Here is a 19,166-nt window from a genome sequence, read left to right as displayed (position 1 = left end):
TGACACTCCTGCTGAGGGAAAATGGCAATGCAGGGCCCACAAAACACACCCAGTCTTAGAACTGGAGCTGACAACCTTGTGCTTAGGGAAGAGAAGGGATAGCTCCAGCCCAGAGCTGGCCTGCAAATCCACCTGCATCTTCAAGACCACTGTGGTTTCCCAAGCCCTGAAACCTCTTAGATACCCTACAAATTAAATGCTAGTACACATCAGGGATACCTATTACAGAAGGCCAAGAGACTGGGAGAAGGAAAGGAGGAAAAAGTGGTGAGTTTGTTGTTTATTCTTTCCCCCCTCCCAGCTTTTCCCTTTAAAGCATACTTTCTGTTTTGCTCTTTCTGTAGGTTGGCTACCACACTACCTAAACAAACAGGAACCAACTGAGGACCTGACTGGGGGGCATTGAATCAGACAAAAGATACAAGACACCAAATCTATCCAAAAAGATTAAAAAAACCCCAAAAAACAAAAACCCACATAGGTGACTCTCCAGAGCCACTACTTACTCAGTAGCAGCACAGGTAGAACCTCACAGGCCAACTTCCACATCAGTGGGAAGCAGTTCAGCACCTTATTTACAAGGCCAGACCCTCAAAGCAGATAAAGCTGCTTGGGTTATGTGCTCAGTGTTAACACCACCAGGCCTCCCTAGTGTCTGTAATGTGATTGGGAAATATGATACACCTGTCCTGAATTAGAGGAGATAGGTTTATCTCATTTCAGAGCCAGCTCACGGATGGGTGGAGATCAGATCAGCTGTAAGAAATTCCTTTTATTGTGCGACTTGTTACTCACAGTAGGATGAAAACGTCTTATAAGGTGATCTCGTGCACTCTGAGGGATATCTTCTTATCTCTAATGCAGTTTATACAAACCAAATTGGTTTTTGCTTCGAACAGCTTTCCGTAGAAGAAAATCAATTTGAAGATGCAATGACTGCGATCCTTCACGCCGAGGATCCATTGCAAACGTACCAATGCATGCTCTGGCAGCTGCAGAGACAGCACAAGCCATGCCTGTTATCAACACATGGGCCGTGTCCAAATCAGGGTTTCATGTCCAGGGCACTGAATAATCCACTGCCATTCTAATAACAGTTCCATTAACAGAACTGAAAGTACGTTGTCACCAGATAAGCAAATTTCCTTTTAACCCCTACAGTGTTCTGGGGCAGCCATTTCAAGCACTGGATCAGTCATCAGTCAAAATAACTCCCCCCTCAAAGTGCAGGGTGCTGATCTGAGATCCACCCAGACCATCTGCACCCCTGGGTGCAGGTGTTTTCATGCTCAAATCATTGAATTGTCCTTAGTTACTCCCCAGTCTCACACCTCCACATCTTGTAAAGCCATCCACCCCATCAGCTGCAGCGTCAGCCAGTGCTTCCCACCACTGCCAAACCTCCAGGAAACCTTTTCACCTTGCCTTCTGCTCAGCACCCACCCAGATCTACTTTCCAAGGATTAGTAAGGAGGTGACAGCAGTATGAGGATTAGAAGTGCCCTCTCCCAACACCACATATTCTGCTTTTGGTGAGATGATCATTGCTGCACGTCCTTGTTGTCAGTGGCCTCAGGCAGCTGGAGTCCAGCAAAATTTGTAAAAGCCATCTAAATTGTGTGGCTTTGAGTCTGACTCTGCACTTAGAGAAAACAATCATCTCTGCTACATAACATGGGCTGGATGTCCACGGGGATGATCCAGGAATTGTCAGCAGGATCAGAATTCATGAAAACTGCTCTAAGTGCTTGTAACACTGATTCTTCTGCAAACATGTCAAATGCCAGAACACCATCACAGCACCAGGATGCCAATCTCCATTAGAAGAGGCTCACACAGCTGCTCCAAAGCTGTGAAAAGGAAGCAGGGTTTTCATCTGTCTGCTGCCGAGACACAGACACGTGGATCATCAGGTGTCTCCACGGCCAGAGTTAGTCAGGACCACAAAGTCTATGCTGAACCCCTGACACCAGCACAGCTTGGGCCACAGGAGCAGTGCAGATTCTTGTGCTCTTTCACAAAACTGTGGACTGGGGGGACTTTGTTCAGGTGCTGTGTTATAAAACTTGTCCCCATGGTGCAACTCTGAGTCACTAGGGCTCTTAAAAAAAACCCTAAATACATTCCTACTGACTTGCAGACTCCTAAGCCTTTCACCCTGGGAACAGTCCTAATTTCGCAATACCATTCTTTTATTACATCTATCAGGTTACGTACAAACTTTCAGCGCTCCTTCTTTCTTTTTTTCTTTGGTTGGTTGGATGGCTGGCTGGTTTTACAACTGAATTTAACCCTCTGCAGTAGCAATACCTTGTCTGGACACTTCTTCATGTAAATCACAGGAAAATGAGAGAGAGACATCACTCATTGTAATGGACAGATAGACAGGTAATTATTACATGTGTGCTTATGCAAAACCCAGACTTGGCTTCTTTTGTATATCACACAGAACCAGTTTGGGTTTCTTTAGTGCCCAAGCAGTATCAGGGAAAACAAAGCAGCCCCCAGCTCCACAAAAGAAGCATTCTTACCTGTAAATTTATGTGTTGCTTTTTGTCAGCTTTGTGCTAAAATGCAGCTCCATTCAAAGCTTAATTAGACTCAGTTGGAGAGGCAGTAGCTTGCAACTGGTTTTTATTCTTACAGGGTTCTAAAGGCACTTCCAGTGAGAAACAGAACAGTGGACATTGGGAAAACATCGATAAATCTGGAAAAATGCCACTGGATTTCAGCATGTAAGTCTCAACATAAGCTGGACAGCCATATCACAGGTTTCCTTTAACTCTGCAGCCATGTAAAGCTGTACATTAAAACTGGTCCTGGACTGATCATTCAAAATTAATTCAGCCAGGACATTAATGAGCAGCAGAAGTTTCTTCTGTTGCTTGTGTGAAACCTCCTTGACTTTGCTTCCTTTATCCCTTCCACAAACAATACTAACCCCCAGCTTTTCACTGAAGCTTTTAAAATCTGAAATGTGAGCAGTGCAGATTGCACTGCAGAGCTGTGATCAGAGCCTGAGCCACAAGGAACACCAGCCTGTTACACCACAGACCCTGGCTTGCTTAGGGCATGGGATGGGCTGGCCCTGTCTGGCAGCTCAGCCCCTACTCCCTCCCTCCCTGCCCAACAGGATGGGAGACTCTGAATGGCAAAAGGGAAAAACACTTGTGAGTCAAGATAAAGACAGTCATGAAGGAAAATGAAATGAAACAACCCCAAAAACAACCAAGTGATGCAAAGGCAGTCAGTCAGCACTTGCAGCCTGATGCCCTGCCAGGCAGAGACCTCCTGTGGCAGAACTGCCCCCAGTTTTACCTCTGAGCATCACATTATATGGTATGAGATGTCTTTGGTCAGTTTGGAGGAGATGTCCCAGCTGTCCCACCTCCCAGTCCTTTCCCCCAGCCCCAGCCTGCCCACAGGGGCAGCAGAGAGAGAGATGGAGAAGACCTTGATACTGTGCAGGCACAGCAGTAACAAAAACATTGTTGTGTGTTATCAACACTATTTTGGTCACCAGTCTAAACCACAGGACCTTACAGGCTGTTCTAAAGAAAATGAACTCCATCTGAACCTTTTTATCTGTACAGGCAGATAAAAAGGGTCCATGGAGCCTGCCAGCCCAGCACTGCTGGTGTTGCATGCAACAAAAAATAATCCTTGGCTTTTTCTCTCTTCAAGATATCCGGTCTTCACTAAAATTTTGGGGAACTGTGGCAGGGAAATGAAGTAAGCTATCCCAAGCCACTCCCAGAAGCAGGAGAAGGGATTAGCACTCAGGGCTGTTCTTGTCTTGAACCACCAGCAGTTCTCCAGTCTTCATCCACCAGCCCCATTTTGCTTCTGCATTGCTGGATAAAAAAAAGATCTTTGAATTCAGTTTCCACCTCTTTACCATTAAATCACCACCTCAACATGCTGCATCCTGAGGCTCCGTGCACAGATGATTTGTGCTGTTACCTTATGGGGCTGCACTGGTGCAGAGAGAAGATGAGCATGAAACACCCAGAAATCACACAAGCAACAATGTAAGGACTGCAAAACTTCTCCAGCCCAACTAAAACCAGACAGATTTGTCCTCATGGGAACATGGGTCTCCTTTGAGAGGGAGGGGATGTGCTTTTTTTGACTTTTTCTGGTGTGCTTTGGGGTTTTTTTGGATAGCATTAGTTGGCTCTTTAAAAGCCAGTAGTAGTTCTAGCCTTGAGTTTCCTGCTCTGAATCTGAATTTCCCAAGGCACAAGAAGTGACTTACCTGGAGATCATAAAGGCTGTCACAAAGCTCAACAGCCAGAATTAGAATCATATTTTCTGCTTTATCTTACGTTCTTTCAAGTCAGTGCAAAACGTTACCAAAAAGCATTGCTACCAAATGACGCTGGGGCTTGTGCAGCACTGGCGTGGGAGCCCATCTAGATCCCAATCAGTCACATTGTACCTGTTCACAGCATGGCAATCACTCGTCTAGGCATTGAAAAAAACACAAAGCAAGAAAAAGTTCATCTGTTTTCAGTGTATTTTAATAAATGAAAGGAACCTGAAGGAACGAGTTGGATTTCAGCAGCAAGTTAACCTTTTCCCCGACACGATGCGAGGTCTCTCTGCAGGGGTGTTAGGCAGATTTGCTAAATGCCATACTGGGGTTAACTCTAGAGACTGCCAGACCATGGCCAGCTTTATATAAAGCTCCCCAGGAGTCAGGCTGATACCCTCAGGCTTCTCTGAAAACACTGCTGATCCATAGGGATAATCTCATTTCCTGGACCATGAAATAAGCTGTAGCCTAAGGGTTACAGCTGATGGCTGTGCAAGACACAATCACCAGTTTGACAAGTGCTGCTGCTCCCCAGGTCTGTGAGGTATGTGGTGGCTTTTGGGCCTGCAAAAGACCTGGCTGACCTTGGCTGCAGCTCTCTGGTAAGGGACACCATGCCTCATGCCCCCCTCTCCACTGCTCTAGACACGTTCACAGTGATCCCTGAGCACATGTTTTGGAATAGGAGGGGTTTGCTATAGCATTTGTGTTTCCCAAAAGGCAAGAGAGCTGCAAAGCTGGTCAAACAACTCCTTCCTAGAACACATCCCTGCAGGTCCCATGGGTCCATGTGCCCAAGCACACACTCATGTGTAGTGAGGTAGCTGTTTCTGCTAAGGCAAAGAGCAGTTTAGAGAGCTTTGGCTGTCAGGAGAAGGGAGATTTTCAACTTTGGTGGAAAACAGGCTAGATAGGTCTGGGTCCTGCTCAGAGTGTACCTGCCAGGTGCTGAACTTCAAAACCCATGCCAAGCTGTTCAGCAATTTGCATTTTCAGAGTCTAATTGCCAGCTGCTGGGCAGTGCCAGGCTGTGGGCACAGTACAGGTGTGAACGTGTTAAGCTTCAAGCTCTGGGGAGCTCCCTTCCCTTGTACACACTAGACAGGGAACTACCACCCCTTGCCTGTCATCACCATTGTGAGAAGTACATGTGGTATGTCCCTGTTCGATTAAAAAGAAGCCCAAGGTCACTGCCCTCCTTTGTGAAATGGGTCCATTCCCTTTGAAGTGCTCCCCTTTGTTTCCTGGCAGAGTGGTGGCACGGAAACAATGCCACCTCCCACCATGAAATGACAGCTTGCTCCAGCCCTCTCAGAACAGAAGCCCTTGAGGCTGGCACCAAGGGAGCTTGATGAGGTTAGTAATCACTGCAGCACATGAAAAGCATTTTGCACCTCGACCTTTTGCACATAAAGAGCTATACTAGTTTTGCTTCTAAAGCCAGGAAGATTTACACACATGGCTTTCTCCCAGCACTGAGGGAGGAGAAACTGAGGCAGTAAAATCCTGAAAGCCAGCAATTTATTCAAGAAGGGATGCTGAGAGCACTTGAAGGCTTAAAGCTTATGGTATTTCACCTGCAGTTTGCAGCACAGGAAACAAAGGATAGGATTTTCACTAAATCCCAGCATTTTTAGACAGAAACGATGTGGTTTTTTTTTCAAGTCACATTGACAGTCCTGTGGAAGTTGTCTTTGAGAGTGGTTATACACGAGAGCTGTGTGCACAGCTCTTGCTGTTACCTGTGGCTGTAGTGACAGCTACCCTGAAAGACAGGCTGGAAAGGACCTTCCAGTCTTCTATTCCTAAGACCCCTCCTGAGGTTGTCTGTCCTACTTTCCCCACAGGCAGCCACCTCACTTCCACACAGAGGCAGCACCTGGCACGATCTCTGGTAAAAGACATCTCCAAAAGCTGAGAAAATAATTTCTGCCTGGTCTGGCTCTGCTAAGTGCCTTGGAGACAGAGGTACACTGTGGCCCAGGCTACCCTGCTCACCAGTGTGAATGGGGAATCCCAAACCTTTTCTTCAGCACTTTACATTGTGGGCTACAAGGTAACTGGGAAGCAAACCCAGGTGATATCCCTTTTCCTTTCTTGGAGCAGTTTCTAATTTTAATTGAAAATGAAACCTTCACCGTTCCATCAGTAGCAGCATTTCATGGGAGTCCCTTCATCTGCAGTTTGGAAATTGGGAAACAGAAATATGACACAATTACCTTCAATTACCAAAAATATTACTTTTATGGAAGAAAAGTGAAAATTTGAATTAGTCCAGATCTGAAGCAGAGCAGTGAGAGACACACAGCAAAATTTTAGGGGAGTTTTCAGTGACCCACGGCCTTCAGAGAGGAGAAACAATCACATTACAGCTTTTCCTCCCAGCTTGACAGAAATGTATATCCTTTAATCTCAGTCAGTGAATCCTCTGTTTGCTTGGGCTTTGGAGATTCAACAAGCACCGTGTGCAGTTAGCACAGAGCAGGATTCCCCCATCACTCGCTGTTCTGATCCTGGCCACAGCCATCAAGGACTGCTCTGCCTCTGTACACACAACAGGGACGTGCATCAGGTACCAACTCAAATGTGCAACACAGCTCCACCCATGCTGTCTGCAGGAGACAGAAACATTCACAGCAAAGTGCAAAAATAATTCAGTGTCTTCCACTTGATCCCTGGCGATGTTTCTTAGCATCCTTTGGCACATCCCACCTTGTGCACCCACCTCAACCACAAAGAGCTACTGAGATGCTTGTTTTGCTCAGCCCAAGTCTCCTTTAGGCATTAAAGGCTCTTCTACCTGCGTTTCCAGGGAGATTAATCAACGCTGTGCATGCTGATGTTCTGTACAGCCCATTGCAGGAGCCCCAGTACTCCCCTAAAACACTTCAAGCTTGTTTTTCTGCCATCCCTCCTCCTTGACCATCACCAGGCCAATACCAGCCGCATGCCTGGCGGTCAACATCCGCTGTTCCACCTGGAGAGCCGTGTCCCATTTTCACTGGAATGATTCTCCTGCTGTCCCACAGCACACAGGGACCCCGACGGTTTGGATTCCAGCCCCATCCGGTGCGTCTCGGCCGCGCACGTCCTCCAGCAGGTCAAGACATCGCCATGTCCCAGCGCTGGCTCATGGCTGTGCTCTCACAGGGGTTGATGACGAGCTCTTTGATGCTCTCATGGGTGTCCCCGATGGTCTCGGTGTCCAAGCAGAAGCGTGAAGCTATGTGCTCGATGTGTGACCCGACCTTGCCCCAGCGCTGAGGGGAGACACGCGGCAGGAGAAACAGGTGAACAAGCTTCCTCCCCACGTGCTTCTGCTGCACTGTTCCAGCATCTAGAGGACAGCTGTCATCAAGCCCTTGTGGCCTGATGCTGCCAAGTACAAGGTCCCCAAACCCACACCAAGCAGAGCTCACGCTGATCATTTCTCCCATCAGAAGCACACTCATTTAACGCGGCCTCTGCCTGGCTTTAGGGAGATAATATATTACTAACAGCTTTTTCCCCAGGTCACTGGTTCAAATGCCAGCTCAGTGATTAACTGCAGGGAAATGTTAGCATCTGCTGCCCGACTGGCAGCCCATGTGAACTAAATTGCCAGTTTGGGTTTGACTTCTGCATTGAAGTATCCAGATCACCACCCTCACTAATAGACATCCTTATCAACACACTCATTTAAGAGGCAAAGGGCTGAACAGGCCAGAGTCTCTACTCCCAAATTGACTGTGCTTCCCAGATGAAGTCAGAGCACAGGCCATTTAATGTGCAGTAATACTGTGATGAAAGAAAGGGAACTTCAAAGAAAATGGGGGATCAGTGAAAAGGGCTCACCTGCTTGTTGTCTCCTTCTTTACAAGGTGACAGCAGCACCTGGGAACCAGGGAAGAGGGTGTACACAGACAAACACAGCTGCTGCTGGCGGACGTGGTGGTTGTATGTGTATGTCCACTCCTGCACAGAGGAAGAAAAAGAAAGATGGTGAGACAGCAGTGTTGATTCTTGCTATTCTTTTACCTGGAAAACAAACACTTTGGCTTGGATCCTGCCCCTCACAAAATCAAACACAAACCTCACTGACTTCAAGAGGTGTCAAGAGAAGTCGTTGAGATGTTTCAAGCCTCCCCAAAATTGCAGTTGTCATTGAGGGACTGCAGGTACCACAAAAAATGTCAACAAAAGCTGCTGGAAGAACATGTTTCATGAGACAAAAGATTCCATAGCCAGAACTGGGCTGTGGCTGGAGAACAAAAGGATGAAAAAAAACCCAGAAGAGAGGCAGGAACACTACCAACCACACAATGTGCAATCCTATTTTTACAGGGAAGAGCAGCAGAGATGCTTTGCAGCTGCCAGTGGGAGACAAGAGGTGATACATAGCAATGTCTGCAACTCCTGGGGTTCAGCTCCCAAATATCACAAAAATAAGAGGAAAAGCTCTGCTTTTTATCAAGGCACTGGGACCAAATTTCAAAGGTTTGCTGTTCTGGTTGGCTATAACCATTGATACTCTCATTCCACTGGGCTGTCTTGGAGGTTTTTTTCTTTTGCTGCTTTTTCATGTTCACCAGCGTTTTATCAGCTTGTCAGCCCCAGAAATAAACTCTGGAGGAGAAGAGACTCTTGATCCTGTGTTGTGATAAGGCACGAAATGATGACACAGACACTGCTGCTCTCGAGGGGAACAAAAAGAAGAACCTTTATTTTCTGATTCTAACATTTATAGTTTTCTAAAGGTGACAGTGGATTGGAGGGTGACAGTGCCACCTCTCCAATGCCACTGGACAGACTAAGGGTCTATCAATTCTCTCTACTTCCATGAAAGAATGCAAAACATAGGTTATTTACAGAACTGTGTGTGAGAAAGTTTGTTGAAAGTATGTAAACATCAGAAGGCTTAACAAAGTCTTACAAAATCAAGGCGACAATCCTGTGTGATGCTTACCAAACAACAGGAAATCTCTGGGATTACCATCTTTTTCACCACTGGATGTTTCTGGGAGAAGAAGAGGAGCAGCTGATAGATTGATGAGCATTTGCAAATGTACTGGACAAAGCACCATGGATGTACAGACACGCTGCTTAGCCCAGGAGTGTTTCACAGAAGTTTATTCCAGCTGAACACTTCCTATCACTCACCTGTGCTCCTATCACCCAAGAGCACCTCCTGAGAGGATCCCAGCCAAGGGATGTCTGTCTCCCTGTTATTTGTGTGTGTGCACAAGCAGACAAGAGCTGGTTTGGCTGATGGGAACCACAAGCCATGCTTTTACATAACCCTGGAGAGGGGCTTCTGGACCAGGTGTTTTGCTTGTAACTTTCTGTGAGCATCAACTTTGAAATTAGAAAGAGCAGGGCTGGAAGGGTTTTCTGAGGGCTCCCATCCGGGGTGCAAAGCAGGATCAACTCCTGCTGTGTAAGCAGCTCTGAGCAGCAGCAGCAGTGGGAGCAGATGGAAAGCAGGTTTCTGAGCCATGGCAGGGCAGGTGAGCAGGGCTGGAGGACCAACAGCAGGCTGGCTTCACTGTCAGAGTGCAATAACCCCACCAGAGACAGCAAGGCCAGGGAGCAAAAGGGTTAACACAAGAGACCCCAGGAGCCACGGCAGATGCTTTAGCAGAGTACAAGCTATGAAAAATCTGAACCTCCTGGGAAAGAAAAGGTGCAAAGAGGAAGCAGAACAACTGGGAGAAGTCAGAGCTCCATGAGAAGTGATGTGAGCAGCAGTGTGGGCAGTGGAGGGGAAGGCAGTGCTCAAACATATGGCTCTTAGGCTGGGGCTGGAAAAATGGGGCTCCTGGGAAACTTCAACCCTTTCTGAGTGCTGGAGAGGAATGTGAAGAATGGCTGTCCTACTCTCAGAGCTGGGATGCCTGCAGTGCCTCTGACTTTGAATGGTGGAGGTTTTGGGTTGCATTAGCATGAGTTATTAGAGCAGGGACACGCTTCCAGTCCTTTGGTATTTGTCACCGTCAGAAGCTCTAACTCCTCTCCTCAACTTCAAAACAGACAGCTACAGACATTTAACTCCTGGGAATATAAATCCCACTTTCATTCAGGTTCTTAGCCACCTGGAAGGGAAAACATGCTTTTGCACAGCAGACCCAGCTCCACAAGGACTTCACACTGTGATCTCATGCTCTGTGCTTCTTAGCCCACTATTCCCCAGCAGCTCATGGAAATCAAGCCTGGCTTTCTGAACAGCCTGCCCACAGGCTCCTCAGCAAGAGCCACCCAGGATCTGGGTACATAACAAGCACTCATTTTCAAAGCCTCAATCCACACCCTTGTAGCAACCACTTTTCTTTGTCATATGGAGCAGGGTTTGCCTGATCCCACAGTGCACATGTTCCAGACATCCCAACCACGCACGCTGCCAGCTGCTGTGTAAACCACCAGCCTGGGAAATCAGGTGCCAAATTAGTCCAGCATCTGTGAAGAACCAAACCCTACGGGGCAAGCTTCAACATCTGTTCTTGGCACCCACGCTGCTACAAGCTGCTTGGAAAACCTGCTTTACATTTTTAACCAATTGCTGGTCATTTTAGTTCAGGACAGGGCTGAAGCTGCACCCATGAGGCTCCTCAGCAGCAGCCAGTTAATGCTGTAACTTGTGTATATGTTGAAGTCTCCAACTAACCCAGGCCATGGGACTTTTTTGTTTGTTTGTTTTGACACCTTAACCTTCTTGCTTCACTGAGGTTATCTCATGGAAGGCTGCTCCTACCAGAGGTTCTCCATTATTTTTTTTCCAGATCAGGCTATGTTCAAACCTTCAGAACATTCACATCCTCTCAAGGCAGAGCCATCCTCTCATCCAGCAGTGGACCCTGCGATAGGAAGGGTGATGATATGAAATGATAACCATTTCCCTAAGCTGTTGTTCATCATAAGAAGTGAGGGCTCCAGAGCTGGATGTGTACAGCAGTTCCACAGCTGACACTGGATCCCACCCTCCTGCCCCCAGGCTGTCCTTCCACTGTCTTTATCTCAGCTGACAGATTTTCACACTGCTCATCTATCTTGGCAGAATGGCTTTTTATGGAAGCCAGTCCTGTTGAAAATGTTATATACCCAGCTCTAATCATGTCTCCTTCCCTTTCAGCCCTAGATGAAAGCCAAAGAAAATTATGCAGAAAATGAAGAAATTTGAAGGGGAAGGAGGAGGGAAGTCAGTTGAACACCACAGAATCCATGAAAGACTTTGAGTTAAAATACATACCCATAGCCACACAAATTTTTATCTTACGCTTCTCTTCCATTATTTTTATGAGTTTGGATTAATTTTTTTTCCTTTTTTTTTCCATGAGGAACTACTTTATCTCCTAATCCCTGGCACATTGATGTGGCCAGCACAGCAGAAGTTGTGGTGGATGGGGCAGCACACGGTACTCCTAAGGAGCCCTGCAAGGAGCTAGCCTGGCTTCAGGACTTGCCTGAGGAGATGCCATCAGGGTTTGGAGCTGACCCAGAACCAAAGAAAAACAGATCTATGAGGTAAAACTGACATGAAGATTTCCTGCCTTTTCGAAGGCAAAGATGGAGGGGTGGTGGAGCCAGGAGGAAGAGGGTGGACTTGGTGAAGAGAGCATCACCAGCTGCACAGCACAACCAGCAACCCCCTTCCTCCAAAGCCTCAGATAACACCAGCCCCTCATCTGAGGCTTGTGACTGTTTCTCAAGGCTTCAGCATCATCTGAGCCGGCACCTGTCACTGTTACTCAGCATTACTGTGAATTGAGGAAATTATTTTCAAGAGTGACCTTTGGCTTGGCATAGCCTGGCTGGCAGATGGAGCAAGGAGCCCCTCAGCCTGGGAAGGAGCAGTCCCACGGGAGCCAGTGTTCCGTGACAGCGAGGCCTGCGCTGCCGAGCGAGAGGTCAGCCGTGCCCTACAGCAGGGGTAGGAGCAAGAGAAAAGTGCTTCTGAAGAAGGTGGAACAATCTAATTATCCAATTATCTTCTTAAAATCCCAGGGAAGGGCTTCCCAAGGCACGTGACTGCATGAGTCACCGAAGGATACCGAAGTGCTGCCCTCATCAAAGACCCTGGGATACAACTCCTGGCACTTCCACACGTCTCAGGACAGGGAAAGCAAAGTACACGAGTGCCCAGGACAACCTGGCTGCAGAGATGACACTGCTGCCCCCCTGCTCTGCTCACTCAGCCTGGCTCCCACAGCTCCAGCCAGCCTACAGCTGGGGCAGGTCATGTCCATGGAGGAGAAGAACGAAGGCTTTTGAGGGCAGGAGGGTCAGAAGACAATGTTTGCGGTTGAGATGTCTCAGGAGGCTCACTTAGTTTGGACAGATGCTAAATGGTCTCCAAAAAAAGGGCAGATCTAGTCAGCACACAGAGGACCCCAAGCCAGCTGGGATGAGCACCAAAGCCACACCAGGCAGACCATCACACTGCCTTTCCTTCCCAAGAGGAGTCAAGGTCATGCAGTGGCAGCCACTCAGCTGCAAACCCCAGGTATTTTGGGGTGCAGGCCCAGGAAATGGATGCTGCAGCCTTTCTCCTGTCTCCTTGCTTGTCTAAAAGATGCCTGAGCTTTACATTCTTCTTGCAGCAACTGCTTACACATGTGTTATATCCAGGTCAAAGCATCTTCAGATTTTTTATCTGAAGCATGTCAGGTTTCCTGAAGCTGCTAATGACTTAAATAAATCCCAGTCAGATGTCTTTTCCAAACTCTATGAACTAATACCAACTGACACTCAGTTTGAAAAAAAAACAACCCAACTACTCACATCCTCATTAGATAGATGAGGACAAAATTATGATCAATTATTTTCCCTCAGATGCATTTCTCTCGTGAAAAACTAAATCAATCTGTTCATTTAGCAAATGAGACGCAACAAGGCACGGAGTGCCGAGGCTCCAGTGGGCAGGAGCACAGGCAGAGCCTGCTGTGCCCTCAGGATGGGCACTGCACACACATCTCTGCCTGTCACTCACTCAGGAGCCCCCTGACAGCCACCCTGAGGTCCTCAACCACCTCTGAGAGCCACCTCAGGGGACAGAGCCCACCCTGACCACTGCCAGGCCATCTGGAGAGGAAAGGGCCAGGTGGATCCCCAGGATGAGAAGACAGAGCTCTCCTACACAAAGATGAGGGATCTTCTTGTGCCTCAGTGCCCCTTTCAGTAATTCAGGACCAACACCAGGCACCACCAGGGAGGTTTTCTGAGACCTGCTAAGGGTGTAAGTCTGATTTCACCACTGAATACTTGTCTCAATTTACCCCAGCTATGGACTGGGGTCTCACAACATCCTTCTCCTACACTACAGTTAGAAAAACCTAAAATAAAGAGCAGTTGACTGCCATCTGACAGCTCCTGTGCCTCTCCTCCTCAAACCATGACAGCCCAGATCTTCTCACACCCGGTCTCAAGACTTCATGCATGTAATGTTGGTAAAGGGCTGGGGCAGCCCAGCAGGGAGACAGCCACAGAAAGGCAATCAAAGCAACCAAATTATTGCTACTATAATAGTGATAATAAAGAACTTGGACAGCCAGGATATTTTCACGGTACTTACTGAATGCCAAGGAAGCACAGCTTTGATTTAGCTAAGCCTATTTTTCACAAAATGAAGCTTAGGGTAAACAAGACGTGACTTCAGTATGTTAAAAGTGAAGATTATTGCTCTATTCTGGTATATCAAATGCAAAACCAAGTAGCATTCAGGACTGCTGCATAATCAATCCTACACAGCCTGGTGACTGTAACACCCACGTCATCCACAAGTTCAGGTGGTCCTGTGGCAACTGAGTCATTAAAATATAAATTTCTATTCACAATAAAAGTTTAAATATCCTGCTTTAATCTGAACTATTCTCCATGGGTACAAGTAACAAAGAACTATCCTAGAAAGACAGAGAAAGATAAAAAGGAAAGCCTTTTCTCTGCTCCTGCTGTGTACTGAGTACAGTCATTCTGCAATCTGTTTGTAGTGCATTTTTCTGTTCCTTTGCAAAGTTAGTCCTGGATGTGCAAAAGAAATAAGAGTTGCCATCCAGTGGGAAGTGTTGACCTATTGCAGACTGCTGCAGAATCAGAACAGGAAGATGAAAAGTTCGTGGCGTGAAAAATTCTGAAAATTTACAGCACAGAAATGTCAAAACAAAATGTGTTTGGTAGGAATGAAACAATCCAACTTGTTGGCATGACATTTCTCATTTTAAAATACCACATCAAATTGGTATTTCAGAAAGACCAATGCCATTTCATTTTGAAACACTAACTTGCAGCAGTATTTTTCATTCTGATTTTCCCAGATATTTTTTTTAAAACAGCTGATTCATTGGAAGTTGCTATTGTTGTTAGAACACTTTTCCTTTCTTCTGCAGAGCTAGCTCTGAAAAACATGATGACCTACTCTCATCAGCTTGTTGTTTGTGTGAAAAGTCCATGTAGCAGTGGAAGAAAAAAAACCCAATTCTAGAACATGGAAACCAGTGAAACTGTAAGAAGTGTTACTGTGTGGCACTTGCAATTATATTAAGTACATTTTCTGAACTGAACTAATATTCAAGTAGTCACTGTTGATTTTGCCATGCTGTGAAACAGATATTAATTTCCTGCCTACAGACAGGCATGCAACTGCATTTGAAAGAGATGCACATAATGACATGCTTTGTTTGCACACACAAATCAGGGGTATTTTAAGCAGTCTCCCCAAGCTGGGCCTTTTATATGCACAGCTACCTGGTTTGAATATGTAACCATGAGGGTTAAGGATGTACAGTCGAGTGGAAGCGTGCACACCACACCATTTTCTACTGAATTATTTCATGGCAACCATGGAGAAGCAAGGGATTGTTATCCTCCCTGTTTTATAGATGGGAACACAGAACTTACTGACATGGCCAAAATCAAAAAGGTGAGTTTTGAAGTTGTGTGTGTGTCTTCAGGGTCTTGCTCCAGAAACTCTGCTGCAAGGCACATGTGCCTGCTCTTGGCTCTAAAATCTCCCAGGCTGTGCTTTTGAGAACATCAATTCATACAGCTTTTTCTCATCTCAGTGAGACTGAAAAAACTGAGATCATCCTCATTAAATCCTCGCTAGTTTAATGGGCAATCCAATACTGAGAAAATGCAGACTATGAAGTTACAAATGCCACTGCGACTCAGTCCATTCTGAGAGAAAGAAGGCTGAGAGATGAGAGGAAGCTATAATTCTCTTTGCCTTTGATCTGTGCAGATGAGCAGCACGTGGTGTTCCTGGGCAGTGGGAAGAGCTCAGCATAGGCTCCCATGGAGATGAGTGGGACAGGCTTCCTGTGGCTCCTGCACCAATCCCTGCTGCTGCCCAGGGCCTCCACCAAGGTCAGGTGGAGTTTCCAGGGTTTAATGATAGGCTGCCTAAGGAAAGACACTGGCAGAATGGGTAAATCCTCCAGGAGAGCTTTAGCAACCTTAAGAAATCATCTTGAAGCTGCCCCCACGGCTTCTTCCCATCCAGCACCACGGGGATACACAACACATCTTACCTGTGCCTTTGGCACTGTGCCCTTGCTGCTGTTACAAGGATTTAAGCTCAGGATGGGGAACTCCTGGTCTTCAGACTTGTGTGACTCCAGGCAGCTCTGCCTTTGCCTGATGATCCCAGTCTGATAGAGCGATTCCTCGGGAATCCTGTGGGAACAGAGTGAAAACAACATTGTACTGCCCCATGCACAGGGAGGCTCTGTGGGGTAAGGCTGCACCATTTCACCTCCAGAAGATGAGGGCTACCACAATACTGAAGCACTGAGAGCAGCACATGGACAGGGACGCTGCAGAGCAGTGCTCAGAGATGGATGGCTGACCTTTGTAAGAGGAAAAAATAAATAACTGCACCAGGCAACCAGAGGAGCCAGGAGCAGGCTGTGAGCAGCCTTCAGCTTACAGGAGAGGGGAACTTTATAACAAACTGTCACAGAGCCTTGGCATTGCCTGTGAACGCTGCTGTGCAATGCCACACGTGGCAAAAAAAAGAAGTAAGAAAATGGCTATAAGTCATCTATTTCACACAGCGATTCTGCACTCAGCTATTGCACCAGCAGGTCCCTGAAGGTCTCTCTAGAACTTTACATCCTTTCTGAGGATGGCTCTTGATAGGAACCAGGGGAATAAATGCAATGGTTTCTGGAGTAAATTGGTAGCTAAAAGATATCTGTGAAAAAGCAACAATATTTATCAAAGCATTGGGCTAGGAGCATGGCAGAGCCATCTGAACACAAGTCATAAAAATCCTAGGGTGAATGGTTTTACAACAGAGAAGCCTTGAGTGTCATGGAACAGGGTGAAAGGACTGGAAATTAAGGTGCTTGTTTGAGGAGGAGTCATTAAGTACTGAAACACCACAGCAGAAGCTATAGTGGATTTTCTGCCTTGGGATACTTTCATAAGGAAAACTCTCTTATTTCCCTACACAACCTGTTCCATAGCACGGGCAGGAGGATACCTAATGAATTCCAGAGAGCAAATGGGAATAACTGATGCTTTGTCCCTCACCAGCCCGGCAGCAAAGAGCTTGGAGGAAGCAGATATCACAGAATGTCACTCTGTGAGCAAGCTGTGCAGCACAAAATTCCCTCTGCCCTCCTGTGAAGCCCAAGGGAGGGGGTGCCCATGTCTCTGGGGGGCAGGAGGGAGGGATGGAGCATCCCACTGGCCTGCTGGACGCAGGTGGAGATGGCACATCCGTACCGAAGTTCGGGATAAACGTTTTCCAGGTACCACTTGAAGCTGTGGCATTTCAACTTCTTCCGCAGCTCCACTCTGCTCTGGATGCTGTGGGAAGAAAATATCACAGAGATACAGTGGAAATGATGAAGGTGAGACCCAACACAACAAGGAGGGAGGATGAGAGAAACCCATCAGAAATGCACAGACAGCAAACGCAGGAGCATCAGCTGCTCTGGTTTCTCTCTGTAGGAGCTTGAGCAGTTGTTTTGATCTCTGTCTCTTTGGAGGTCTCACTTGGTAAAATGGCATGATGACATATTGTCATTTTAACAAGGAGTCTGGAGCTGAGAAGATGCAGGGAAGAGCGCAGTCATTTAAAAATTATTAGTAAAAAATGTATTCTACTATGCAATAGTCCTTACCTGAACATATTAACATATTAGGAAATTAAAATATGCTATTTGCTATTCTAAGTTACTCTTGGTTTACAGGACTACACCTTGATTTGCAAGAGTACCTAAACAGGCTCGTAAGCCAGCAGAAGTTAATCATACAGTGAAATACTTTTTTCTTTTATTAATTAGGACAAAATTTCTGCTGAAGGACCATGCTGTACAGTGACGTTTCCAAAACTCCAGCTCCTCCCAGGGCCAGCCTACACCTGTGGAGCTGTTATGAGCTGGCTTTTATGGAATAGTCAGAAGCCTCCAGTACCTCCTTTTCACACAGGTCAACTTCTCTATACCCTAAGCAGAGGACAAAGCTGCTACTAAATTCTGTGCTGATGGAAGGGAGCAGGATATTAATTCAGAGCAAACAGGGGAGACCCCAGGACCTCAAATTATTTATCCTGGAGATTGAAGAGTGGCCACAAGGAATTCAAGTTTGGACTCAGAATGCCCTGGAATCTGAAGGAAACTTTCCAAGGCAAAGATATGTGAAAATGAGAAATGCAACACAAATATTTACAGTCCTCCTGATAAGGAGGCATTTATGACTCCTCACAGAACGAATGGGAAACTCCCTGCACACAAATGCTTGCTGCCTTCCAACAAAGCATCAGCAGGCCAAAAAATTGATGATTTGATGCCACCAACACCACTGGACTCTCCCTACCAAACTCCACTCCGGGATCGGAAGTAGTTCTATGTAATGCCAAGGACAGGACAGAGACAGAGGGGGTTTTCCCCCACCTGGGTTTGCTTCACTCACTGGAATAAACCAGCACAGCACTTAACCTGGCACTTTATCCACCTCACTGCTGTAGCACGTGCCCCTCATCAATATTTTACTGCCACTACAGAAGCAGCGCAGGCGGGTTTCCACAGCAGGGCACGTCTCTGCGAGCACCCACTGCAGCAGGCAGGGCACAGGCAGGGCACAGGCAGCAGAGGAGGATCCTTACTTCCCAAAAGGCCTCCCCTGGGCTGCGGGCCGGGCAGCGTAGTAGTACTGCTTGAACTCGTCCATCCACACCTCGGCTGTGCGCTTGGTGTTCCTGCGGGAGGCAACGGGACACGCTGGAACCAAGGGGCCTGCAAGGTGAACCTTCCACAGTGCACCACCCACCTGCCCTCCTCCCACCCTCAGCCCCCCCTGAGCCAGCCCATCCCTCACTAGTACACAAGGTTCTCCTTCCTTCCCATTACTCCAGGGACCAAACACATCGGGCCAAATAAAGCTTGGATGAAGAATTCGCCATTTCAAACTCAGCTGGATGCTTTGCATCCACCACACCCAGAACTGAAGGTTGTCTTAAGCATCATCTCCAAGGCAGGAGTGCCTGGGGTTTTATTTAGTGGATGGGATGGAGATCTGAAAAGTTTGCAGAAGATTTGCAAATATTTCCTTTGTTTCAATCCTGAATGGACTCTCCTGCTTTGCACTCCTGGATTTCACTGAGGCAAACCTCAGCATCCAAAACTTAAAGAGAAAGTGGCCCCAGCACAGTGCTGCAGCACGAATGCCGCTCTCCCACATCAGCCAGGTGTCTGCAGAAGGTTTCTGAACCTCAGCAAATCTTCTGTTGGCTCTAACTCCTCTTGCAAATGGATTTCCTGCTCCATGCCTACCTCCCTGTCCCTGCCCATATCAGGGGAGTCCTCCAGTCTCCTGCTCCAAGGCCAATGCCTCCAAGCTATTGCTGCCACACCACTAAGCTGCTGTTGGC

At 47.1% G+C, this 19,166-nt stretch overlaps 1 protein-coding gene across 1 annotated transcript in view; it reads right to left on the bottom strand.

The window, feature by feature from the left end:
- Window positions 1-4,510: 4,510 nt before the first annotated feature.
- GALNT14 (polypeptide N-acetylgalactosaminyltransferase 14) overlaps window positions 4,511-19,166 on the bottom strand; it is a 95,017-nt gene continuing 80,361 nt past the window's right edge. Inside the window, exons 11-15 of the mRNA XM_041474024.1 lie at window positions 18,402-18,494; window positions 17,018-17,101; window positions 15,817-15,961; window positions 8,153-8,272; window positions 4,511-7,578 (exon numbers count right to left, since the gene is read on the bottom strand). Coding sequence (XP_041329958.1) covers window positions 7,420-7,578; window positions 8,153-8,272; window positions 15,817-15,961; window positions 17,018-17,101; window positions 18,402-18,494 — 601 coding nt within the window. The 3' untranslated portion in view covers window positions 4,511-7,419. The remainder of the gene's footprint in view (window positions 7,579-8,152; window positions 8,273-15,816; window positions 15,962-17,017; window positions 17,102-18,401; window positions 18,495-19,166) is intronic.

Source organism: Pyrgilauda ruficollis, unplaced genomic scaffold, assembly GCF_017590135.1.
Source record: "Pyrgilauda ruficollis isolate IOZ18807 unplaced genomic scaffold, ASM1759013v1 scaffold31, whole genome shotgun sequence".
Taxonomy (NCBI): domain Eukaryota; kingdom Metazoa; phylum Chordata; class Aves; order Passeriformes; family Passeridae; genus Pyrgilauda; species Pyrgilauda ruficollis.
The sequence above is the reverse complement of the archived record's forward strand: the minus strand, read 5'-3'. Positions and strand labels throughout refer to the sequence as shown.